This window comes from Callorhinus ursinus, unplaced genomic scaffold (genome assembly GCF_003265705.2).
Source record: "Callorhinus ursinus isolate GAN/ISIS: 27379988/994484 unplaced genomic scaffold, GSC_fseal_2.0 scaffold10, whole genome shotgun sequence".
NCBI classification, from domain to species: domain Eukaryota; kingdom Metazoa; phylum Chordata; class Mammalia; order Carnivora; family Otariidae; genus Callorhinus; species Callorhinus ursinus.
Window position 1 is genome coordinate 66,035,340 of NW_027397072.1, and position 26,292 is coordinate 66,061,631.

Genomic DNA, 26,292 nt, shown 5'->3' on the forward strand with positions numbered 1-26,292 from the left:
TCCAAAAATAGGAAACCTTATTTAAGCGTGCCTCCAAGCAGAAATCCTCAAAAGAATATGGTAAAAGGGTATTGGCATGCCACTGAATGTAATAATCAGTTCATGGTAAACTTCATGTTTTAATTGAGTGACACCAAGATAAGCAAACCTCCCTGAATTTAGCTCACAGGCAAAATATGGTGCCAAATACTGCTCAAAACTATTTCTCAATGTTGACAGCACTAGTGAACAAAGTGTTTAAAATTCCAAGATTTCACGCTCAACATTGAAGAATGTTCCCTTGTACTATAGACAGCATATATCCCCAGCCAAACCACCCAGGGACTCAGAATATTTTTTGACTACTGAAAGCTTGGCTTTTACATTTATCATGCATGAAACAAATGGGTCACAGACTTTGTTTAGGCAAGCTGTAACACCAGTTCATACAAATCAGTGTTTCTCTAAATGGGGGTGAAGGGGCAGGTCCCCCCTTCCATACCATCCCAGGGATCCTTTGGCAATCTGGATATACCTAGTGCTGAGAATGGGTGGTGTGCTACTGGCATCAGGTGTGTAGAGACCATGATGCACATGATAGCCCCCACAACAAAGAATTATCTAGTCCAAAATTTCAATAGTGCGGACATAAGAAACTAACAGAAACAAACTGGCTTATATCTAGTTGATATTAAATACAATCTTAACTTTTCTGCCAAAGTATATGTAGTTTATCAAAATGCTGTGACCAATGGATACTTAAAACCACTCTAAGTCACTGGAATAAAATGCAACAAAATGTTAGTTCATGTCTTTTATTATTAACCCATATACAATTACTTGTCTTCTGGTTTGTTGAAGCAATAAGTCAGACAACATTTGCCACAATAATGTCTGTCGAAGTGGCTAGCCATGAAAACTCCAGCACCACACTCATCTGAAGGGCACTCCCGACGAAGGCGACTGATTTTGCCATTCTCATCCACCTATAAAGTACAAACCTGCTGTTAAGATAATTTTACAACATACTCTGAAGTCTAAGTTAAGGGACTCAAAAATATTTAACTACTTTAAAATCACAAAACAGTGTAGTTTTTTGTATTTAAAAACCAAAGCACTCCCAAATCCTCACTAGTAATTAGTACAACAAAATAGTTCAGAGCCCACAAAAGTCTAGCCTTGCAAGTGGTGACAAAGTTAAGACCTAAACCCAGATCTGACTTCAAAATCAGAACTCAATTTGGAATAAGCAGCTAAAAGTGAACCTCATCATATGAAGCTTGATCCAATACCAAAAAGAAAAGAAAACTTTAAAAGAACATTTGAGAGCGCCTGGGTGGCTCAGTTGGTTAAGCAACTGCCTTTGGCTCGGATAGTGATCCTGGAGTCCCGGGATCGAGTCCTGCATCGGGCTCCCTGCTCAGCAGGGAGTCTGCTTCTCCCTCTAACCCTCTTCCCTATCTCTCATTCTCTCTCTCTCAAATAAATAAAATCTTTAAAAAAAAAAAAAAAAAGAACGTTTGACACCAGAGATGCAAACAAAATTTATTAATCAACAGATAAAAACATTTTTATTAAGTTGGCTCACCTTATAGTATTTCAGGACGGCCAGTTTAACCTTCTTTCTCTTATGCTTATTCTTCTTGGGAGTGGTGTAAGACTTCTTCTTCCTTTTCTTAGCACCACCACGAAGTCTCAACACAAGATGAAGAGTGGACTCCTGTTAAAGGAAGAGGATGAAACAGGCTTTAAAATAATTACATTTAATGCTCATATTCCATTAAGGGGCAACTGGCTTCATGCACTCTCTAACTGGATGTGCTAAGTACACAATACCACAGATAAGGAAGTTTTGGGGGGGTTAACTACTTGTTTATAGGAAGATTTAAGAACATACTAAGTCACATCATGGGATGCAATCTACACAATCCAGAATGTGAGAAACTATAGCAGTGTTTCTGAAATGTTAATGCCGGAGTCATCTAGGAATCTGCTGCTAATCTGTTATTCTTCCCCACTTTTGTGTTGATCAAAACTTACAAAATAAGATTTACATTTAAAGGACTGCTCTTTCCTCCAAACAGACCTTTTGAATGTTGTAGTCAGACAAAGTGCGTCCATCTTCCAGTTGCTTGCCAGCAAAGATCAGTCTCTGCTGATCAGGAGGAATTCCTAAAAGCAGGCGTAGAAAATTATTCCACACATGTGAAGAGCACCCCTGGATGGCCCCATGCTCACAAACATTTGTTACTATTTTAAAAGCATTTCACTTTGTCAATCCGACCTCTTCCCACCCCACCAACAGCAGGTATGTCCAGTAGTTAGGCTGGCTCCAGTACAGGTCAATTTCTCTGAACTAGAAAGTATTACTTGCCTTCCTTATCCTGAATCTTGGCCTTTACATTTTCTATTGTATCCGAGGGTTCAACCTATGAGTTTAAAAATGAAAATGTATCGATAACACAGTAAGAAACTAGAATAAACGCCTAATTCAATTTGCAAGTTAGTACAGAACCAAGCCGGTGGAAGGCTGGAGCCTACCCAGCAGAGCTGACCACTCACCCGAAGGGCAGGCAACCGCTCCAGGACTGCCGCCGCCGAGCACACTTCCTGAGCCCAACCAAGGGCGGACGGCGGCGGCTGCGCCACACGCGCTCGCGCCCAGCGGTCAGAGCGCCTCCTTCTTTCCCCCCCCAAGCGCGGGCCCCCTGCCTTGGCCACCTGGACAGAACTACTGAAGAGGTGATAGCTCACACTTCAGGCATCGAAAGCCAGCCCTAGGCCCCTACTCAGCCAACAACTGAATTATCAGAGCCAGTTTTCAGAACCCAGACTCATAAACATATTCTGCGGCAGAAAGCGGCACGGGTCCCTGACTCCACTTCAGGCCCTTATTCCGGCCTTGACTTCCTCACGCCACCTAGCCCGTACCTCGAGAGTGATGGTCTTCCCCGTAAGGGTTTTCACGAAAATCTGCATCTTGGCGGCGGTTCCACCTGAAGTTGAGGAAAAGGAAGAGAAGGGTCAAAAGTGGGAACATAAGGGGGCGCCCAGTAGGCCACTGGCCGGAGAGAGGCCAAGAACACACACTCACCACAGATGGCGGATCGGAAAAGAAAGCAACGCGCCGGCTCACGGGGTTTCCCGGCGCCCCCGCCAGAGGCCCCACGTCTTAGGCGACCACGTCAAATGCCGGACTGCTGTCACAGAGGCTGTCTAACCACATGCCGGACTGGGGCGTGAAACTCATTCCTCCTCCCTGGCCTGAACTTGTTTCTCATTTTAACCCTCAGAATGCTCTCGAAATAGTAGATTTAAACAAATGAAAAATGGCTTTAAAAGGTTTGTCCCATACAAGCCACGTGGCTAGGAGGGTCTTTAAAAGGGGGTGCGGTTGAGGGGGGTCCTTATTGAGGAAAAAGGAGGAAAAAGAACTGTCTTCTGGGAATTGTAGTTCTTCATTGTTTTCTTTTAGTTAGGACTACTCGTCCCAGGATGCAGTTCCACACCTCCGGTTCCCTAGTAACTGTCTCCAAGCCTTGGAGTCAGTGTTTGGAGAAAGGGGTTCAGGTGAGGAGGGAGGATGGGAGAGGCGGAGTAATGGTTTGAGGTGGAAACGGGTCGGAAATGACTAAGAGGAAAGGTTAAACAGGAGAAGGGTCGGGGAACGAAGGTGTCGTTCACTCACATACACAGGGGGTGAGGGGCGGAGGATCAGCGATGTGCCAGCGGATACTTTGGCCTCCAAGAGAAGGAATTCCTGTGGCCAGCTCCAGCCAAAGATAGGTAGTATTCAAAACCTTGGGTTCATTTTTTTCTATCCTGTAGCTCCTCCCCGTCTTCAACCCCCAAATCTGTCCTAGTCTGAGGAAAGTTCTGGGCCTCGTGTAGGACTCCTTAGTGTGAAACCGTTTAATATGTTGAAAATCTCAGGAGTTTTCAAATTTTAAAATATGGGTAAGAAACCTGCGGAACGACTAGTTAGTTGTAAAATTTCCAAGTCGGGACCTTGGGAGTGGTTGTGAAGGAAATCTTCCAAGGGGAAGAATTTGGGAGTATGTGCAGGGTTCTCGCCTAGCAAGGCGGGCCAGTTAGAAGCAAAAGGCCCCTTCTTTTGGCCTTTCTCCACTGCACAAACCACGGAATCTTTTCTAATGTGCCTTCCTAATGTCTTCTCTGTTCATCTCTCTATGCCCTCTCCTCTCTGCATCCCCAACCCCAAATTCAGGCCCTCCTTAATTTTCTCTTCGAAGATTTAATTGTCTAACTTCTCACCTGTCTTCAGTCTTTCTCCTTTTCTAACCCATCCTCACTTTGCCTCCAAAACATTCTAAAAAGTGAAGATGATTATGTCGTTGTTTTACTTCACCTTCGGGATAAAAGCCAAATTCTTTAGTATGATATTCTGCCTCTGCCTCCCTTACAGCCTATTCTGTCAAACCCATTACTCAGTTTACACTTTAATGACTGAGCTAATTGAAGTTCCTAGCTTACCTCTCTCATGCTTTGGCACTCCTAAAAATCCATTTCTTCTTCCTGGAATATTGTTCATCCCATATTCTGCCAACTTGTTTCCATCTTTACAACAAAACTCCTTCAAAGAGTTGTCTTTACTCATTGTCTCCAGTTGTCCCCTTCCATTGATTGTACGTACTCCTATTAGGTTTTTGTCCCTACCATTACAGTGGAATAGCTCCTGTGGGTCACTAATCACCACCATGTTGCTAAATTCACTGGTCATTTAATCTTATTTGATCTGTCAGCATTTGACACAGTGGATTACTCCCTCCCTCTTTGAAACACTTTTTTTTCACCTGACTTCCAGGATATCTCTCTCACTTCTACTTTCCTGAACACTTTTTCCAGGCTGTTTTTGCTGCTTTCTCTTGATCTACCAGACCTCTGAACTTTGGAGTGCCACCCAAGGCCCAGTCCTTGGACCTCTGCTTTTTGACATTTCCTAGGTCATTTTCATTCTGTCTCATAACTCTATTTAATTAATTATTAATTTTTAAAGATTTTATTTATTTATTTGAGAGGGAGGAGCAGAGGGAAAGGGAGAAGCAGACTTCCCACTGAGCAGGGAGCCTGATGCGGGACTCCATCCCAGGACCCTGAGATCATGACCTGAGCATCAAGAGTCAGATGCTTAACTGACTGAGTCACCCAGGCGCCCCTACTTTATTTATTTTTAAATTTTATTTTAAGTGGGCTCCATGCCCAGTGTGGAGCCTAATGTGGGGCTTGAACTCATGACCCTGAGATCAAGACCTGAGCCGAGATTAAGAGTTGGACACTTAATAAACTGAGCCACCCAGGTGCCCCATCTGTCTCAACTTTTAAATACCATTTATATGCACATGACGTATAAACTTATCTCTCACTCAGACCACTCACTAGAACTCCACCCTCACATATCCAGCTGACTACTCAACACCTCTCATAGGCAAGCCTGAAGTCCTGATCTCACGAAATTGCTCTTCCCATCTCTGTAAATGGCAATTCCCATCTTCTCATTGCTAAGGCCAAAAACTTTATGGTCATCCTTGACTGCTCTCTCTTATCCACGTACTTTCTTATGCACAGCGAATTCTTCTTGGCTTTATTCTCAGTATGCAGAACACTTCTCACGACCTCTACTGTAACCACCCTGATTCAAGCCACCATTATCTTTTGCCCAGATTATTGCAGTAACTTCCTAACAGTTCTTCCAGGTTTGACCCTTGTCTTCACAGAGCAGCAAGAAAGGTTCTTTGAAGATGTATGTCAGCTGTCAGTCTTCTGCCCATAGCCCTCCAATGACTTCCTGTGTCACTGAGAGTGAAGCATAAATTCCTATAAGTGAGGCTGTTGCTCCAGTACTGGAACAACATGGCCGTGTTCTAACCCATTGTTCCTCTTGCCAAGTCTGCCTTTTTCTAACCTGTACAAAGATGCCCCATGGGGGAGCTGGTCGTGGTCCTGCCTTCAAGGCCTCATATCCTACATGATCTGGCAGCTACCTCTCTGACCTTATCTCCTTTGTCCCTTTCTCTTCTAGCCCCACTGGCCTTCCTGCTGTTTGTCAGACATACCCTCCTGCTTTGAGGCTTTTGCACTTGCTGCTCTGTCTGCATCCACCACTGCTCCCAGGAATCTTTAAACTACTTTTTAAAATGTCACCTTGTTGGGACGCCTGGGTGGCTCAGTCGGTTAAGCATTTGCCTTCAGCTCAGGTCATGATCCTGGAGTCCTGGGATCAAGTCCTACGTCAGGCTCCTTGCTCGGCGGCGTTCTGCTTCTCCCTCTGCCTGCCGCTCACTCTGCTTGGGCTCTCTCTGTCTCTGTCTGTCTGACAAATAAAGAAAATCTTAAAAAAAAAAAAGTTTAAACATTTAAAAGTAAATAAAATGTCACCTTATTGTGAGGGCTTTCCTCTTTCCCAACTTAATGCCTTGCATAAAATAGCACCCTCCCACCTTCTTTCTAGTCCCCCATTCCTTGTTTTATTTGTTTATACAACTTAGCCCCCTGTGTCATCTGTATTTATGGGTGTTGTCTGTCTTGCTGTTTGAGTGTAACCTCTGAGAGGTTCTGGACTTTGTTTTGTTTGATGCTGTATCTCTAGTGTCTAGAATAGTGGCAGACACAGTAGGTGCGTGCCTCCCCCCTCCCCCAATTTATTGAATAAATAAATGCAGCACAACATAAATATTGCCCTAGGTGTTTTTCCATTAGATGTTTTTCCTGATGTTTCCCTGCCCTCTCCCACAAACTAGTGAGGTGCCCCTCTGGGCTTTTGGAGCCCATTGTGCCCACCTCTGTCACACTGCCCTCTCTGCTCTGTAGCAATGGCTTGTTTAACTAGCCCAGTAGACTTGACTGGGAATCTCTGTGACTTGTTTTCTCTGTATCCTTTGTGTCTAATATGAATGAGTGAGTGAAAGGTCATCTGAGCTGGTTTATGTGACTCAGGCATTTTGTAGATGCTGAGAAACGGTCACTTTAGCTGTGTTCCGGTTTGAGGCACCACAAGTCATGTCTTAAGAGCAGACCACATTATTGCTTATTGATTATTAATTATTAAGCATTTTTTAAAGTACATATTCTGCTAGAAACTGTACTATTCACTGGAATGTGTATAGGTAGGGAAGGATAATGGGGAGTGAGAACATATTGGTTCCTGCCTATGGAGATAGATAGAGAATGTAAACAGAAAGTCACTATTATAGAGTGGCTGAGTGATAATACCATGATGGAGGAAGTGCACAGTACCATGGGAGAATATAGAAGTTGACCAAGTTTAAGGGAATTCAGGGCAGCTTTCCTGGAGCTGTATAAACTGAAATCTGAAAAAAGAGTAGAAGCCAAGTGAATGAGAGTGGTGATATGAGTGTTATCTTGGTGGGGGCAGGGAGTGCTGAGGATGGAGGGAGGGAATACAGAGACGGGAGAGAATTATGCAGGACTCTCAGCAAATTCATGGGAGTAGGGATGGGAGTTATGAGAAGGGCAGGGGCATGAAAAGGCTAGATTTGGACAGAGAAAGGGACTACCTGGTTCCTATAGGGCATTCATAGGCTAAGTAAAGGAACTTGGATATTATCCTAAGGTTAATAGGAGGCCACTGGCATTCAGGTGTAACCACTAAGTCTCCAGTGGTCACACCCATTCCTTCCTCCTTTGACCATTATCTTTTACTATCTGAAATTACATTATTTATAGTCTGTTTCTCCTACCAGATTATAAGTTCCAAGGAACCAAGAACTTGATCTTATTTATTACTGAATCTCTAGCTATAAAATAATGCTGGCATTTAGTAAACAATAAATATTAGTTGAATGAATGAATAAGGAAATTGATTTCTCACTTGGGAAAACTGTTGATCCATTTATGGGTTTTTACCTTATTGGAACTACTTATGTTCATTTATAAATTGGTTTTTCATTATCCAGTTCATCAACATAAAGTAAATTAGGTCTTTTAAACTTTGATAACTATTTTGGTGTCTCTCTCCTGCCTGTGACCTGTGGGCAGGATTTATAGGCCATATATGTAATTTTAAATAACCAGATATTAATTATATTGCTAAAACATGGTAAAATTGATTTAGACATTTATTCATCACAACAACACATCAACACACAGCATTATTTATTATAGTGGAAATGTCCAACAGTGGGGGAATGATAAAGTATGGGCTCCTGGGTGGCTCAGTCGGTTAAGCAGCTGCCTGCCTTCTGCGCAGGTCATGATCTTAGTGTCCTCGCGTCAGGCTCCCTGCTTGCTCCCTGCTCGGCGGGAGTCTTCTTCTCCTCCCACTGCCCCTCTCTCTCCTCCACCACCCAACCCCCTGCTTGTGTGTGAGCCCCACCTCTCTCTCTCAGAAAAAAAAAAAATATATGGTGTATCATACCATGAAATACTACACAATCATTAGAAGTCTTTTTTTTTTTTTAAGATTTTTATTTATTTGTTTGTCAGAGAGAGCACAAGCAGGGGGAGCAGCAGACAGAGGGAGAAGCAGGCTCCCCTCGGAGCAGGGAGCCTGACAAGGGACTCTTATCCCAGGACCCTGGGGTCATGACCTGAGTGGAAGGCAGACGCTTAACTGAGTGAGCCACTCAGGCATCCCTAGAAGTCATGTTTTTGAAAACTATTCAACAACATAGAAAAGTGCTTTTTTTAAAATAAATTAATTTTATTTTATTGTGTTAGTCACCATACATTACATCATTAGTTTTTGATGTAGTGTTCCATGATTCATTGTTTGCATATAACACCCAGCGCTCCATTCAGTACGTGCCCTCTTCAATACCCATCACCAGGCTAACCCATCCCCCCCACCCAGAACCCTCTGTTTCTCAGCATCCATAGTCTCTCATGGTTCGTCTCCCCCTCCGATTTCCCCCCCCTTCATTTTTCCCTTCCTGCTATCTTCTTCTTTTTTAAAACATATAATGTATTATTTGTTTCAGAGGTCCAGGTCTGTGATTCATCAGTCTTACACAATTCACAGCGCTCACCATAAGGAAAAGTGCTTTTAATATTAAGTGGAAAACATGAAGATACAAAGCTGAATATAGAGCGTGATCCTAATTTTTATAATTATAAAACTGGAAGGAAATATACCAAAATATTAAATAATCATTATGTTTGGATGGAGGATTGTGGATGATTTTTAGTTTTTCATTAATTTTCTTTGGTTTATATTTTCCAAATTTTATACCTGAATATGCATGGGTGGGGGAGAAGTTGGGCAGAGTTCAAATGTTTTGCCTTGCCAGACATTTTTCAGCAAGCCATGGGTTCTGTTTGATGTTAATGTGAATAGTTTTCAGGAATCAACTTCTGTATCCAACTCTAATTGGATAATGATTCTTTACTTAAAGAGCAATGGAATGTAGCTGCTTGAAAGGGTGCTAGAAAAGGGCTGTTATCTTTGATATCACTGATGGATGGATTTTAGCAAAAGTTCTGACGTATTTTTAGTTAGTATGTTTATTTTAATGATAAGAATTATAATAAAGTTTATCATAAAATAAATTCATGAGTTGTTTGTAGCTCTCTTAACTATGCCTGGGCCAAGTAAGCTCATGGGTAGAGAAGTATCTGACCTTGTTTGTATCATGAGGAGGCTTCCGAACTTGGTAAATTTCATTAGAAAGTATTGAATTAAACATAAGAAACCATCCAATCACATGACACATAGGCTTGGTTACTAAGAAAAGTGCTCTTTATTGACTGGTGTTTGGTATTTCTATCCCAGAGGTATAGCACTTGACAGTAGGTTAGACCTTTTAATTCATAGGTTGAAATATTTATCTCCGAGATTCATGGAAAATTTTTTTCCCATGACAAATACACATTTTAGACTGGTTTTAATTTATTATAAATTTATTAGAAATGACTTAATTTATCTTAAGCTTCAGATCAATTGATGGTCTTTTTTTCTTTCAGGCTTACCAAAGTTTTGGCTTTGTTGCAAAAGTTAAGTCAAGACTTAACTCTTCTCTGGTGAACAAGTGTGCAGATTGTGACAGATGTCCATCCAAGAAATGAATAAACATGCAGTTCTCCCTCCTATCATTAGTAGAAGTGACAAGGAATTTTTGGAAAGTATGCAAAAATACATAATCACAGAAACTGAAAGAGTGGGCTGTACTGAGGAAGGACCTGCTGATGAATATTACATCATATACCGAAACGTTTTTGATAAGGTATCAAAACGCTCTTAAGATGAGGGAATTTTGATGGGGTAGAAATGGTCTATCTTGACAACTAATATTCCTGCCTTAGTAACATCACTGCTTGTTTGAGCACACTTCATTTGTCAATTTTGAGAAGTTCATCCAGTGTATTGGGAAGGGATGAATGGGGAAAATAGAGTGCTGGATTTCGATCACTAGGTAGTTAACGAGTGTTTCAATTGTTTTAGTTTGAGTGCAGGCTGTCAGTTTTTGAGCAACAACTTAGTTGTGCCTTCTAACATCATTTTGGCCTTCTATCTAAAAATATCTGATTTGTTAGGAGTTGGGCTGCCAAGCAGGAACCTGGTAGTTGTTGTTTTGGGTTTGTTTATGATATCATTAAAGTGTTGGCTGAGATTTGATCTAGCGTATTAAGTTGGAACCCTTGGTGAGTTAGAGGTCTCCACAGGTCCAGTAAACAAGAGGTTTGACTGGACTGAACACTGGAAATAAATGAGTTTAGAAAATGTTATGGCTTTATATAACATTTGATTTTGCTTTTTAAGGTTTTAGAAACACTTGTTTTCCTTACAAACAATTGCAGTTTCCCCTTTGGTTCTATATATATATATATATATTTTTTAATCCTTACTTTTTTTAACCCCCTTGGAAGATGCCCTGGCAGTTAAATAAGTGAAATCAGCATCATTTCCTCCTTACTCAGAAGAAATAATTATCTTAAGAATTCTGTAGACTGTTGGTTTCTGAGTAAAACAGCCACAGGCAAAATAGGAACACAGTCTTTTGTTTAATTTTTAAACAGTATACACTATGAATCTTATTTCTTCTCTAATTAAAAACACAGTGCATCGCTCTAAGGAAAAATGAACACAAAGTAGTGATCTATACCTACAAGTGGAATTAAGAAAATGGATGAGTATTCATAAGAGTATAAAATAAAGAAACAGTCTTTTATTTTTTTTTTAAAGATTTTATTTATTTGACAGAGAGAGACACAGTGAGAGAGGGAACACAAGCAGGTAGAGTGGGAGAGGGAGAAGCAGGCTTCCCCGCAGAGCAGGGAGCCCGATGCGGGGCTCGATCCCAGGACCCTGGGATCATGACCTGAGCCAAAGGCCCCTGCCTAACCGACTGAGCCACCCAGGCGCCCCAACAGTCTTTTCTTTTAAGTCATCTAGAAACACCATCTTTTAGAATTGGTACATTGGCAGGTTAGCTTCATTTTATATGTCATTATGATCAGTGATAATTGCTTTTGAGTCATTAAGGAATGTATTGGATGAATGTTTAAAGGCAGTGTTTTGAATGATTTCATCAATATCAAGAATTATGCTGAGACTCTACTTACCTGAAACTAGCAAAGGAAAGTTATCATAACAGTGACATGCTTATCTTTGCATGCCCAAATGCTGACACTTGTCAGAAGTTTTCTTACACGAAGAGTTGTCTGCTTTAAATTAGTAGAGTTCTAGTAAAGTCATTTAGGAGGTGGTGTTGGTTAATTTAATTCTTAAAGAAAAGACATGGGAATAAATAACAGATAATATTTACATCTATATTCCTTATCTCCCTACCTCCCAAGATTTCCATGTGCACTTTCTGTCCATTGTACATTTGTGCCTTGTAAAGAATCCTGTTCTTCAGGACTGAGAGGGTGTCTGAAATAGAAATTATTTGGCACTTAGAGAAACTTTTCTTCTAGTTTCTCAAGATGATTGGTCTTTCCATTTTCTTTTTTTTTTTTTTAAGATTTTATTTATTTATTTGCCAGAGAGAAAGCGTGGGAGAGAGAGAGAGGGAGAGAACAAGCAGGGGGAGCGGCAGGTAGAGGCAGAAGCAGGCTCCCTGCTGAGCAAGAAGCCCGATGTGGGACTTGATCCCAGAACCTGGGATCATGACCTGAGCCGAAGGCAGACTCTTAACCCACTGAGCTGCCCAGGCATCCCTGATCTTTCCATTTTCATGTTATGCTAGCATATTTGCTTGTTAATAAACTATTAATGACTGCTTTCTCTAATCTTCCTTCTTTCCTTGGAAGGATCTAATTAGGCAAAGATGAAAGTATTAACTTGCATCCCTGAATACTTGGAATCAGAGAACAAATACCAAATTCTGCTTAGAAACACACATAGAGGATTTTACCTAGTGAACCATGCCTGAATCAAAGCAAAGAGGACCTGAGACTCCTGTAACAAGAATTGAGGGTAGGTTATAGAAAGAGCCAAAGACTTAGTAAGCAAGGCAGACCAAAGCTAGGAAGAGTGAGCTTCTACAGAGATGGGTGAATTATGGAGGCAGCTGTCCTCTGGAAATGGCTGGTTTTTGTGCTTCTGGTAGCATGTACAAAGAGCCTATGCCCATATATAGGAGCTGAGGTGGAATGACTGCCCTTCCTCTTCTCCCCCAGACCCCTGTCCTTACCAAGTCTCTTGAGTTTAATGCAAACCTGACCCTCAGACTTGAACGACGTAGAGCCAGGAAGCACGTGTGAAAGAGTTAAGTGGGTTGGCTGTCGGAGAATCAGGGGTCACGAGGACTGTGGCCAGATGAAGGACCCATTCGGTCCAAAGCTCCAGCTGATTACTGCCATTAAGGAATGGGGGTTCGTGTTGGTAGATTTTTCAGTTTTCAAGAGAAATGGAAATACAGTTTTTGGTGACATTGCCTACATTTTAAAATATTTTTGTGAGTCAAGCAAAACTGGATTCTGCCTGTAGCATGCCAGTGTGCTTCCTTTACTTCTACGCATCTCCTGTGCGTTCTCAGCGGTTCCCATTCGTGTTCTGAAATCTGTGTCTTCTAGCAGGTATGGGGGCTGATTGTGGTGGCACGACAAGTCTGTTTTCTCTCCGTTACGTTTCCAAACTATATTGGATTGTTGTGGCGTATCCCAGAGGCATGTGAAGTGGAGGATGGCCAGGAACAGTGGGGTATTGATTTGGAAGACTGCAGACGAATGACCTCTGTTTCATTAAAGGTTCCTGGGTGGCCGTCCTCCTGGTTTGGGTAGATGGGTAATATGGTCGTGTCAAAAAGACAACCAGTATCTCCCACTCACATATCCTCTACTGGTGTTTACCACTGATCTGTAATCTGCTTGTACTCGTTCTTGATAGACCAGATCTCTTCCAGACCGGATAATTTTTTCTAGATACTGTTTAGCTAACAGAAAACCAATGGGGGATACCAGAGACTAGAGATGTAGCTGGGATAGACAGCATAATTATAGCTCTTGGAGAAAATTATGGATTGATCATATCTATTCCCTATACATATTGATCCCTTCTAAAAGCCTCATGTGCAGAATTTGGAAATCATAAATTATTTATAATTTTTGTTTTTTAATTTACTTAAAATGCTTGCTAATTATTTTTGCATGGGTAATGCATACCCAAGATAGGCGAGAAGGAAGGAAGGGAGGAAGGAAAGAAGGAAGGAAGGGAGGAAAGAAAGAAAAAGAAAAAAAGAAAAGAAAGCCAATAAAGAAGAATATACAATGGAAAGTCAGGCCTTTTTCACCTCAGACCCTGCTTCCTCTTTGCTTCTCTGCAGGCACCCACTGTTTCCATTTCTTTATATTATCCTTCTAGAGATATTCTGTACTTACACACACCATTGGAAACCATGAATATGTAGATGTTTTCTATAGTTGCACTTGATATCTTAGCAATGGAAATGCAATTGGGGAATTAAGAGTATTGATTAGCCAGTAGGAGCTGATAGGTTAGAAAAATAGAGAGGTGAGAGGAATCCAGGATTTTAAGGTCTGAATGAAGCCAGAGACTAAATTTGGAAACGGTAAGGGATGATAGGCAATTATATTTCAAAGATCTATGATTGAGATAATTAGACCTGGTATTGGTTTTAACTGACATCATATGATGTACGTGTTCATACTAAGTAGAGCAAAAATATCGAAGCTCATAGTATTGTAATGATTCACGAAGTGCATATTCAGTAAATATTAGTTGTCTTTAATACCCTGGGTATTAAAGTTTAAGACTTCTAACTGCTCATCATGTTTCATTTAAGAGATAATCTACAATGCTGTTTGCAAGGCTTTTGTTCCATAGTCTTCTAGAAAAAAAATTCAGTACCATAGGCAGAAAAATCATGTTTCAGGTAATAGAGTATGTCACTGCATACAAATCCATTCTTACTTCAATCAAAAAAGAATATGATGCCTTTATTGAGACAAGGAAGGAAGGACAAAGAACTGCATTTTGTCTTCATGGAAAACTTAAAGCTTTGGCAGCAGAGCCCACAGCTTTGGTGTATCACAGGAAAAGAAAAATCCAACTTGAAACAAAGTAAGTATATTAGTAAGTAGCCCAAAAGGTGATAATTGTTACTTGGTTATATTACCTAGTTAGTGTAACTATAAACAGTGGCTCTTAGCCCCACAAATCCCAAGCATTGTAAATATTAAGAGATTCTCAACTAGATTTATCATAGTGAAATTGTCAAAGATAAGGAGGTCCTAAAAGTAGTTATAGAAAGAAGCAACAATTCAATACCCTCCATTCGGTGTTGTAGCATATATCAGAATTTCTTTCCTTTTTGTGGTTGAATAATATTCCATTTTATGAATATACCACATTTTTATCTAATTATCTGTTGATGGATACTTGGGTTGTTTCTACCTCTGCCTATTGTGAATAATGTCACTGTGAACATTCATGCATAAGTATCTGAGTCCCTGCTTTCAATTCTTTTGAAAGTCCATTTACTTTTTTTTTTAAGATTTTATTTATTTATTTATTTAGAGAGAACGTGAGCAAGGGGAGAGGGAGAGAATGAATCTCAAACAGACTCTGTGCTGACTGCAGAGCCTGATATGGGCTCCATCCATTGACCCTGAGGTATGACCTGAGCCAAAATCAAGAATCGAGCACTTAACCAACTGAGCCATGCAGGCACACCAAAAGTCTGTTTACTTTTAACATGCTCTTCTTCCACAAGCATAAGTTTTTTGGATGAAAGCCAAAGGGTATTTTATTTCCACAGTCCCCCTTTCATAAATACTGCAGGCTCTTACTCAGCCATCTGTAGGTGCCAGGAACTCTGTATAGTAATCAGATGTGGGTAGCCGTTGTCTACTGACAAACTTGTTTTTATTTTTATTTTTATTTTTTTTTAAAGATTTTATATATTTGAGAGAGAGAGAATGAGAGAGAGAGAGAGAACATGAGAAGGGGGAGGGTCAGAGGGCGAAGCAGACTCCCTGCCGAGCAGGGAGCCTGATGCGGGACTCGATCCCGGGACTCCAGGATCATGACCTGAGCCGAAGGCAGTCGCTTAACCAACTGAGCCACCCAGGCACCCCAAACTTGTTTTTAATTTACCAGAAACTGACATTTATATATCTAATTTATTTTAATCTGTTATTTTCCTCCCAGGGCCAACATATCAGTGATAAACTGGGCAGTGAACTTCAAATAATGCTTAAAAGAAATTTATATCTACCTCTTGGTCTTTAAGATCCCCATTTCTGGAATAAGACAGTTTTATCTCAAAGAGGTGCTATCCTTCTTCCAGCTCTAGGATCAAAATTACTATTGGAGGCTGAATAATGGCCTCAAAGATACCAGGTCCTAATCCTGGGAACCTGGAATTGTTACTTTATTTGGAAAAAGGATCTTTACAGATGCTACTATGTTAAGGATCTTCCCAAATAAGGAGATTATCCTGTATTATCTAGGTGGGCTTTAAATACAATCACAAGTGTTCTTTTAAAGAGGTAGAAGGAGACTTGACAGGCAGAAGCGGGGGGAAGGCAATGTAGTCATGGAGGCAGAGATTGAAGTGATGTAGCCCCAGAAGGCCTGCAGCCCCCAGAAGCTGGAGGAGGCAAGGAATAGATTCTTCCCAAGAGCTTCTAAGAGGAAGCATAGCCCTTTGATTTTGGCCCAGTGATACCGATTGTGGATTTTTGATCTCTGGAACTATAGGAGAATAAATTTCTGTTGTTTTAAGCTACCAATAAGTTTTTGGCAATTTGTTACAGCAGCCACAGGAAGCTGAAAGAACTACAAAAATAATTTTATTTGCAAAGGTAATTTTCAACTATAGGGAATAGACATAGTACTTTGTGGCCAGATTATTATGTTTAACACGTACAAATTTTCAGTAAGGTTGTGAATCGTAGTGTAAGATTTTAATGATGCTCTGAAAGAAAACTGTTCCTCACTTTTGAGGTTAGTTAACTTTTTATGGGCATTGTTTTGTAAACTTAACACCTAAGTCCATAATGGTTCAAAATGATAATTTTCCAAAATAAAGTAATGATTTAACCTGTTTTACTTTAAATCTTATGATTAAATAATTAACTAGTTGAAAGAAATATAAGAAAGACTTTCTGTTTTTCAGAATGAGGGTTATTGAAAATAATTCCTCAAAGATTCAATTGCAAATAGACAAAATGAAACAACTTAGGGCAGAATATGATGCAAAAGAAGTAAGATATCATACTTTCTCCAAAGATCCTTCAAAACCTATTCCAGGTACTGTATTTTTTTAAAATGTTTGAAAATCCAACTGTTTTCAGTTATTACCAATCATACAAATTAGTATATATATGCTGCAATATGCATGTGTGCAAGTGTACGAGGACTTTAAGCAGACTTCACAAACAACTTTAGCTCGGGCTCCATGTCGATACAAGGGAATGAGACAACTTCAACAACCCTGAAAGACTGAGAGAGTTCCAGACTGGCTGGATTATATAAAGTATAAGGGAGTGACTATTAAAATTGGGTTCCTGCATCAGTGTCATGTTACCTGCAAACCTGTTAGAAATGCAAATTCTGGCCCCACACTTATTGTGTCAAACTCCAGGGATGGGAGTTGGGGTGGGGGTGGGGTGGAGCTCAACAGTCTTTTAGCAAGGCCTTCAGGTAGTTCTAAAGTTTGAGAATCCCTGGTATAATATATGAAAAAACTATAATGTATTAAGTTCTAGTGAATATTGTTGATTCACACTGATGTCAGCATTCACTGGTTCTTTATCTTCAGCTAAGCCACATTTTAAGAAATTGGAGTATATCGTAGAATTCGTTGGGATGTTGAGAGGTTTGTATGATGCATGGATAGAAGAATTGCAAATATTCATCTTGGAGAAAAGGGAGACTTTGAAAATAGCCAACTGTATTCAAAACTTTTAAGGATTTCCACCAGTTTTTATCCAGAGGCAGAATCAATAGGTGGAAATTTTAGGAAGTCAGATTTGGTTTCAATAGAAGAAACTACGTCTTGAAAATAACGAACTGCTCCATACCAGAGGATTTCACCTAAGGTTGGATGATCATCCTGCATTTGGTGGAAGCAGGGACTAGATTCATTTCAAATATAAAATTACGATAATAAAACTACAAATAAGGTACATATGAATAAGTAGAGAATAAGTCAAACTGATTAAATGCTGAGAGGATTCAGGGTAAGAGAATGATTAAAAGTTGAGTAGGATTAATCCAGGCGGGTTTCTGGGAGAGAATTTTGATGTATGCCATTAAAGCCAACAATTGGCCTGAATAAGGGAATCATTTCAAGTGGGTGTAAATGGGTTGTTATGAATAATGAATACAGGGGCAAGGAGGGAGAGAGGACTGAGGGCTTGGCATGTTTTATAAACTTCACACTGGAGAGAATAAACAGATTACCCTGGAGTTTGTTGTAGTAGATTAATGGAATCTTTGGTTAGAAATCTTGGGACAAAAATCCTGAATTGTTAGGCAGAAGCTCTTAGTGGTATTAACAGTGATATTTAAATGTTTGCAAGGTGTGATGGTGAGGTCATTAAAACTTTTTAAGATGCTTTCAAGATTTTACTTACTTACTTACTTACTTAATTTGACAGAGAGAGAACACAAGCGGGCGTGGGGGCAGCAGAGGGAGAGGGAGAAGCAGGCTCCCCGCAGAGCAGGGAGCCCAATGTGGGGGTCGATCCCAGGACCCTGGGATCAAATCATGACCTGAGCCAAAGGCAGGTGCTTAACCTACTGAGCCACCTAGGTGGCCTTCAACTCTTGATTTCATCTCAGGTCCTGATCTCAGGGTCGTGAGATCAAGCCCCCGCTTGGGCTCCATGCTGAGCATGGAGCCTGCTTAAGATTCTATCTCCCCTTTCCCTTCCCCAGCTTGTGCACACCCCCCGTCTCTCTCTCAAATATAAAAAACAAAATAAAAAGCTTAAAAAAACTTTTTAAGATACTAAGTTTTGGACAATCAGCTTTCATTGATGATATGTTTAAAACTGCTACACATTTAAAATTGTGTGCCAATTCTTTTTATGTTCAGTAAGTTATAAGTTCATGCTACCATTTCTTAATTATTTCTTAACATAGCAAACTATGATCTATTTTGCTAAGACTTGCCATTTGAGCACAAGAGTCCCCAACATGGTTTCACTTTTGACCTGTTCCCTTTTCCCTGTAGGCATGACTCTCCAAGAATCTGTCAATTTAGTTGCTCTCACTAAATACCTGAAACATCTTGAAGATAAATATGCTGAAATTAAACAGGCTATGTTGAAAAAATATGTACCAGTTCAGAGAAAGGCAGAGTTAGATGAGGAAATGATTGTAACATTAAAACGGAGAGATTTAGCTGAAAATCTGAACAAAGAATTACAGTTTCGGTATGAAAGTTGATTATATACTTTTTAAGTTTGAAGCTTTTATTTGTGTTTATTCTATTACTCCACTATTTGATTTTAGCTTCAGTATATTGATTTTTTTTTCTTTGTAGTCATCAAAGACTGCAGATTATTTCAAATGCATTTACTTCATGGGTAAAATCTGATATGAGCAGCTCATTTGAAGACTTTGTGGAGCAAATTCAGAAAACTAAAAGTTTACCTGGTAATTTATCTTTATTTTTTAATTAGCACAAATAATGGAAAACATCATTTTCCCCCCAGGAATCTAAAGAGTGAGAATTTTCCTAGCCTGAGCTTAAAGAAATAAAAAATGTACTTACTTTTGTTATGTCTCTATTACCTGATGAGCTTCTTCCTTCAACAGCTAACAGACAATTGGTAAATAGTAGATGTGGTAAGCCTAAGAGAGAATACCTAAAAATGTACCTGAAAATACGGGAGACATGAACAGGGAGGCCAGTCAGTTTAGGAAGAGGTTGGTGCTGTTAGAAACCATAGCATTAAGTTGCTGATTAATTAAACATATATATATTTATTATTTTCTATTGATTGATAAATATCCTGTGGTGCTTTCAGTAATTATAGGTGACGAAGGCATTGTTGAAGAACTGCTTGAAGACGATCCAGGCAAGGCAAAAGAAGCTGAAATTTTGCTTTGCTACATTGAAAGGCAAATATTTTAAAAGCTTTGATTTTCCTTGTTAAAATGTTACCACATTTATTTTTTATTTAAATATTAAGTAAATATTTAATACTTATAAATGTTTAGCATTTATTTAACATCTTGATGAGCTACGGTCTCTAGATTTTATATTTTTACAATTTTACTCTAACAAATTAGAAAATAAACTAGAATTTTAAAAAAATAGATTCTTTGTGTGAAAAATATTAGATGGGTAGTCTAGGAGATTTTTCAGAGGATATAGGTGGCTCATAGTGTTGATTTAAGTTTTATTTATATATATATTTGCATTTCCTAGCCATTAGCCTGATGTTATGAAATGTTTTTGAGAATGCCATCTTGAGTCAGATTATCCTAATTCAGGCATTTTTTTTTCTCATTTCTTCCTAATGTTTAAGTTACTATATGTAGTGTATAATAGAGGCTTACAGAGACCTCAGACTATTCTTTAAGACATTAATTTATAGGCTGTGAGTCCAATATGTAAGGAACATATGTAATATTCCTAGTCATATGTTAAACAATTTTTAATTGTGGATTGTCTTACTGATATGGTACAAAGAGGGGCAAAGGTCATTTTGGGGCAGTGCCAAAGCCTGTGCTATTTCCTTACACTGTAGGCATTCCCACGTTTATCAGCGTTAGATATGAGAGCAAAACCCTTGTTGAAATTAAAAGTTTTATGTATTTTGCTTTTTAGTATTATCTTGGTGTTTTTCTCCTCTGGGGTTTCAAATTCATTTGCAACACTGTAAATCCTTAAATCCTGTTTGCCATAGTTTTATTAATTGTGGGATAAGGGCTGGTTTGAAGACATTTTGCCCTAGGAAGAGGAGTAGAGGCTTAAGTTAACTATTATTTTTTCTTGTTGTGTTAGTCTCATAATTAATCAGGAGTCTGATGCCTGGCAGAGCAACATAGGCTTCTGAATACCAAGGACACCTCTTGATCTCTAATTCCCCATTCTTGGTGTTTCGATTACTATTTCCCCTAGGCTGAGTCTCTAAGCAGATTGCTCTTCTTTCCCCTGATATCCCTTTTCATCTGCAGATGATATGAGAGAAAAAATCTGAGCTCATTGTGAATTCAGTTCAAGTTCTTTCCATTTTCTGTGTCTTGCAGTAAGTACTATAGGAGTAAAGTACAGGGTAAGGTTCAAAGTCTTCTGTCAGGTGAGTTTTATTCTGAGGATACAAAAAATGACAGAACATTACAGAAAGAGTAAAAAAACATCTTACTGAGTGAATGAATCTAGATATAGTTTTTCTATATTACTGTGGTTAGTCTGTTTTAGACATTTCTAATCAGTTTTCCTTTCTTTTTTATGTGTACTATTATAATGTATAATGAAATGGAATGGCTGTAGGTTCAATGACTTAATGTCGCTTGGTGAATATGAAAAGGCAGCTTGTTTTGCAGCAAACAGTCCTAGAAGAATTCTTCAAAACATTGGGACAGTGAACAAATTTAAGGGTAAGCATTTTTCTCTGAACCTCATGTATGTATGCAAATTGTACTTTTTTCTCCTGATAGAGTGGAAAGAGTATTGAAATAGGAGACTAAAGATCTAGGCTCCAGCCCTATCTCTGCTATATACTCAGTTTCTTTTAGCTGTCACATTGAGGAATTTGATTAGGTTTTCTACATTAAATGAGGAAATATTTCAAGTATACAGAAAAGTGTGGAGAAATGTACAACGGCCATATACTCACTGTCAAGATTTAGTAAATGTTAACATTTTGTCAAATTTGCTCCACTTCCTTTTAAAAAAGCTTTGTTGTTTTAAGTTGACACACATGCAACACAGTGTATGTATTTACACAATTTGGTAAGTTTTGACATTTGTATCACCCAAAAGTTCCGTCACTGCCCTCAGTGATCCTTCTCTCTGACTCCTCCTCACCCCTCCCATCTCCCTCTCTCCCACAGCTTCCTCTCAGGGGTAACTGCTAGTCTGTTTGCAGTCACTGTAGATTAGTTTGCATTTCCTAGAATTTTACATAAATGGAATTACATAGTAAGTAATCTTTTTTGACTGACTTCTTGCACTCAGTATTATTATTTTGCAGTTCATCCATGTGTTGCATCTATCAATAGTTCATTCTTTTTTATTGTTGAGTAGTATTCCATGGTATGAACACAAATCCTTTATCAGATATATGATTTAAAAATATTTTCTCCTGGTCTGTGGCCTGTCTGTTCATTCTTTTTGAAGTATCATTCTAGGAGAAGTTTTAAATTTTGTTGAAGTCCAATTTGTGAATTTTTTTTTTCTTTTATGGATCATGACTTTAATGTTATACATAAAAAAATCTGTGTCTAATCTGCAGATTTTTAACTTATGATTATTATTTTTTGGTAAGAATTTTATAGTTTTAAGTTTACAGTTAGGTCTGTGATTCAGTTTCAGTTAATTTTGCTATGTGGTGTGAGGTATGGGTTAAGGCATTTTTTTTGCCAGTAACTATCCAGTTGTTCCATGATAATTTACTAAAAGGACTTTCTCCACATAATTGCGTTTGTTGAAAATCAGTTGTCCTGGGCGCCTGGGTGGCTCAGTTGGTTAATCGACTGCCTTCGGCTCAGGTCATGATCCTGGAGTCCCGGGATCAAGACCCACATCTGGCTCCCTGCTCAGCAGGGAGTCTGCTTTTCCCTCTGACCCTCTTCCCTCTCATGCTCTCTATCTCTCATTCTCTCTCTCTCAAATAAATAAAATCTTTAAAAAAAAAATCAGTTGTCCTTATACTTTTAGGTCTAATCTGTTTCACTGATCTATTTGTTTATCTTGATGCTAATGCTACACTGTCTTGATTATTGTTGCTTTATAGTAAGTGTTGAAATCAGAGTGTTAGACTTCAAACTCTGTTTTTCTTTATCAAATTTTGATAAAGAGTCTTTATCCAGACTCTTCTGAGTCTTTCATATTTCTGTTTAAAATTTTAGAATCCGATTGTAAATTTCTATAAAAAATTCTGGGGATTGCATTAAATCTATAGATAAATTTCAGGAGAATAGACACTGAACAATATTGGATATTTGGTCCAGTGAACCCATAAACATGGTATATCTCTACATTTATTTGGGTCTTTAAAAATTTCTTTCAGCAGTGTTTTGTAGTTTTCAGTTTTCAGTTCTTTTCTTTAACACTGAAAAATTTAGTATTTTACTTAAAAATTTTCAGACATCTTACAAATATCCAGGAACTCTTCCTTTGGATGTGTTCTGAAATTGGTGAAGTTAAAAGTGATATTAGTATATCCCTATGGTTTTTTTTTCTTCTTCCCTTGACTGGATCTGCTTAAAGTATGGATTACAAGTTTTAATAAAAGTCAAAGCTTACAATTAAGGAATGCTTAAATAGGTATAATTATCAGCAAAATTGGAAAACAGCCAACTTTTATTACTTTTCTAGGTATGTGAATCTTATGCTGAGAAATTCACCAATATTAGACGGATGATACTTAATTGTTGCCGAGAATAAAAAAAGTTCTTTTATTTTAAAACTTGACTATTTTTAAAGGATGAGAAGCTCAGAAATAAATAGAGAGGTATAAATAAAGAAGGGATATACTCAGTGGAGCTTACAGATACAGATAATTTTTCTTATTATTTTCATTGTAATTGGAAATTTTTGATGTCAAATATATACAGCCTGTTTTTCATTAATTTTTCTTCAAAAAACCCTTTAAATTCAACAGTTTGAAAAAAATGTTCTTTTACATTTATTTGAGCATGAAAAATTTGTTGCCATATACATAATGCATATGAACATATATATTTATAGAGATTATTTGACTGTGAATTGTGTGTAAATGGCCCATTTCATATTTTTGCATGCACAATTTTCAGCATTCTATCCTAGTGGATGTAATGCTGAGTATATTCTTGTAGCTTTTATTTGGTGGACTCAAAGTCAAGAAACCATTCCAACAATTATTTACAATTGGATAGCTGACTATCAGGTCATGTTACCCTGTATACATACATCATGAGTAATGACACTGTACATTTTGAGTGTTAAACTGTTAACTTTTATAAGCCTGAGATTTAAATTGGTATATATAAAAGTAGCCAAAGCCTAAAGAATGATGACAGAAGAGGTTTCTACCAGAGAGCATTTATAGTTTCATAAGGGACACAGAGCAAAGAGAATTAAATGATTTTTAATCTGTGTTTAGGTCTTGTACATCTTTTGTCAGATTTATTTTTAAATATTTTATATTTATATTATTGTCATTTTTATTTTGATTTCCAAAATTATTTGTTGGTAATATATAGAAATATAATTAACTATTATATATTGATCTTGTATCTGTGACCTCTTTAAACTTGTTTATTAGTTCTAATACTTTTATTGTGTATTCCTAGAATTTCTACATAGCTAATCATGTCATCTGCTAAAAAAGGGTTCCACTTCTTCCTTTCCAATATGGATGCCTATTATTTCTTTTTCTTGCCTTATTGCAGTGGCTAGATCTTCCATTACAGTGTTGAATAGAAGTGATGAGAGCAGATATCATTGTCTTGTTTTTGACCTTATTTTTCATTATTAAGAATGATATTAACTGTAGATTTTTCATGGATGCCCTTTATGAGGTTGATGAAATTGCCCTCCATAGTTGGTGAGAATTTTATCAGGGATGAATGTTAGATTTGTCAAATACTTTTTCTGCGTTTATTGAGATGACCATGTGGTTTTTGTCCTTTTAGCCTATTAATATAATTTATTGCCTTCCTGGGGAAAATTCCACAATTTTTATATTAATTTTACTATAGTTACAGAGTTGTATAACCATTTCCATAACTTAATTTTAGAACATCTTCATCATTCCAGAAGTAAACCTTGTACCCATTAATTCCTCATTCTCTACCCCCTGCTCCCTCTCTAAACCCTGGGTAACCACTAATCTACTTGCCATCTGTATGGATTTGCTTATTCTGGACTTTTCATATAAATGGGATCATATAATAAGTGTTTTTTTGTGACTGGCTTCTTTCACTTAGCATGATCTTTTTGAGGTTCATTCATGCTGTAACATGAATATTCCATCGTATGGATATATAATGCATTTTGTTCATCCATTTGTCAGTTGTTAGTAATTTGGGTTGTTTTTACTTTTTGGCTATTATGAATAATGCAGCTGTGGACATTTGTGTACAAGTTTTTATGTGGACATACGTTTTTATTTCTCTTGGGTAGATCCCTAGGAGTGGAATTGCTGGGTTATATGGTAACTCTGTGTTAACACTTTGAATAACTGCTAAACTGTTTGCACTATTTTTCATTCCCACCAGCAATATATGAGGATTCCAATTTCCTCACATCCGTACCAGCCCTTGTTAATGTCTGTCTTTTTGTTGTAGCCTTTCTAATCCACGTGAGGTGGTAATCTCATTGTGGATCAATTGATTTATTATTTTTTAAAAATTTTAATTCCACTATAGTTAACATACAGTGTTATATATTGATTTCAGGTGTACAATATAATGATTCAACAATTCTATATATTACTTAGTGCTCATAAAGCTAAGTGTTCTCTCATTGTGGTTTTGGTTTGTGTATCCCTAATGACTAACAGTGTTGAGCATCTTTTCATGTGCCTATTGGCCATTTATATATCTTTGGAGAAATGTCTATTGTTTGCCCATTTTAAAATTATGTTATTTGTGTTTTTATTATTGAGTTGTGACAGTTCTTTTTATATCCTGGATAAAAATCTCGTATCAGACAGATGATGTGCAAATATTTTCTTTTAATCTGTGGATTTTCTTTTCACTTTCCCTTTTTTTTAAAGTTTCTTTTCTTTTTTTTCTTTCTTTCTTTCTTTTTTTTTTTTTAGTAATCTATACATCCAAGGTGGGGCTCAAACTCATAATCCCAAGATCAAGAGTCACATGTTCTTCCAATTTAGTAAGCCAGGTGCCCCTCTTTTCACTTTCTTAAAGGTGGGTTTTTTGGTTTTGGGTTTTTTTTTTTTAAGGAGGCTCCATGCCCAGCATGGAGCCCAGTGCAGGACTTGAACTCATGACCATGAGATCAAGACCTGAGCCAAAATCAAGAGTTGGACACTTAACTGACTGAGCCACCCAAGGGCCCCTTGATGCTGGTTTTTAAAGCACAAAAGTTTTAATTTTGTTGAAGACTAATTTACCCATCTTTTCTTTTATAGCTGTGCTTTTGATATTGTATCTAAGAAGTCTTTGCCTAACTTAAGATCCTGTGTTTTCTTCTAAGAGTTTTGTACATAGGTCTGTGATCTACTTTGAGTTAGTTTTTATGTATGGTGTAAGATAGTGATCCAGATTCATTCTTTTGTATGTAGATATCTAGTTATCCCGGCACCATTTGTTGAAAAGACTGTTCTTTATCCATTGAATTATTTTGGCCCCTTTGTCAAAAATCAATTGATTATAAATGTTTAGAGTTTATTTCTGAACTCTTAATTCTATTATATTTCTCTAGATATCTATCCTATGTCAGTATCATACAATTTTGATTACTGTAGCTTTGTAGTAAGCTTTGAAATTAGAAGTGTGACTCCATTTTTCTTTTTATTAGTATTAGCATTATATATCTTTTCACATATTCTTACTTTTGATCTATTTGTGTCTTTGTATTTAAAGTCACTGTCTTTTACATACACCCCTACGTCCGATGTTTATAGCAGCATTATCAACAATAGCCAAACTATGGAAAGAGCCCAAGTGTCCATCGACTGATGAATGGATAAAGAAAATATCTACACCTATCTATATATGTGTGTATATATAAATGTATATGT

The 26,292-nt window shown here is 38.1% G+C and overlaps 2 protein-coding genes across 5 annotated transcripts in view; one reads left to right on the forward strand and one right to left on the reverse strand.

The window, feature by feature from the left end:
- Nucleotides 1-780: 780 nt before the first annotated feature.
- RPS27A (ribosomal protein S27a) lies at nucleotides 781-3,114 on the reverse strand. Its single transcript, XM_025868826.2, has 6 exons — nucleotides 3,074-3,114; nucleotides 2,911-2,975; nucleotides 2,354-2,408; nucleotides 2,066-2,151; nucleotides 1,568-1,699; nucleotides 781-965 (listed from the first exon to the last, which is right to left on the reverse strand). The coding sequence occupies exons 2-6, from the start codon at nucleotides 2,956-2,958 to the stop codon at nucleotides 816-818; spliced, it is 471 nt and encodes a 156-aa protein (XP_025724611.1). The 5' UTR covers nucleotides 2,959-2,975; nucleotides 3,074-3,114; the 3' UTR covers nucleotides 781-815.
- Nucleotides 3,115-3,443: 329 nt separating this feature from the next.
- CLHC1 (clathrin heavy chain linker domain containing 1) overlaps nucleotides 3,444-26,292 on the forward strand; it is a 38,066-nt gene continuing 15,217 nt past the window's right edge. Inside the window, exons 1-9 of one of the 4 annotated variants that reach the window (XM_073897696.1) lie at nucleotides 3,444-3,765; nucleotides 9,919-10,178; nucleotides 14,292-14,479; nucleotides 16,539-16,672; nucleotides 17,184-17,240; nucleotides 18,603-18,804; nucleotides 18,915-19,027; nucleotides 19,402-19,495; nucleotides 20,874-20,980. In XM_073897696.1, coding sequence (XP_073753797.1) covers nucleotides 10,002-10,178; nucleotides 14,292-14,479; nucleotides 16,539-16,672; nucleotides 17,184-17,240; nucleotides 18,603-18,804; nucleotides 18,915-19,027; nucleotides 19,402-19,495; nucleotides 20,874-20,980 — 1,072 coding nt within the window. In that variant the 5' untranslated portion in view covers nucleotides 3,444-3,765; nucleotides 9,919-10,001. The remainder of the gene's footprint in view (nucleotides 3,766-9,918; nucleotides 10,179-14,291; nucleotides 14,480-16,538; nucleotides 16,673-17,183; nucleotides 17,241-18,602; nucleotides 18,805-18,914; nucleotides 19,028-19,401; nucleotides 19,496-20,873; nucleotides 20,981-26,292) is intronic. The other 3 variants (XM_025868828.2, XM_025868827.2, XM_073897697.1) reach the window with 3 other exon arrangements.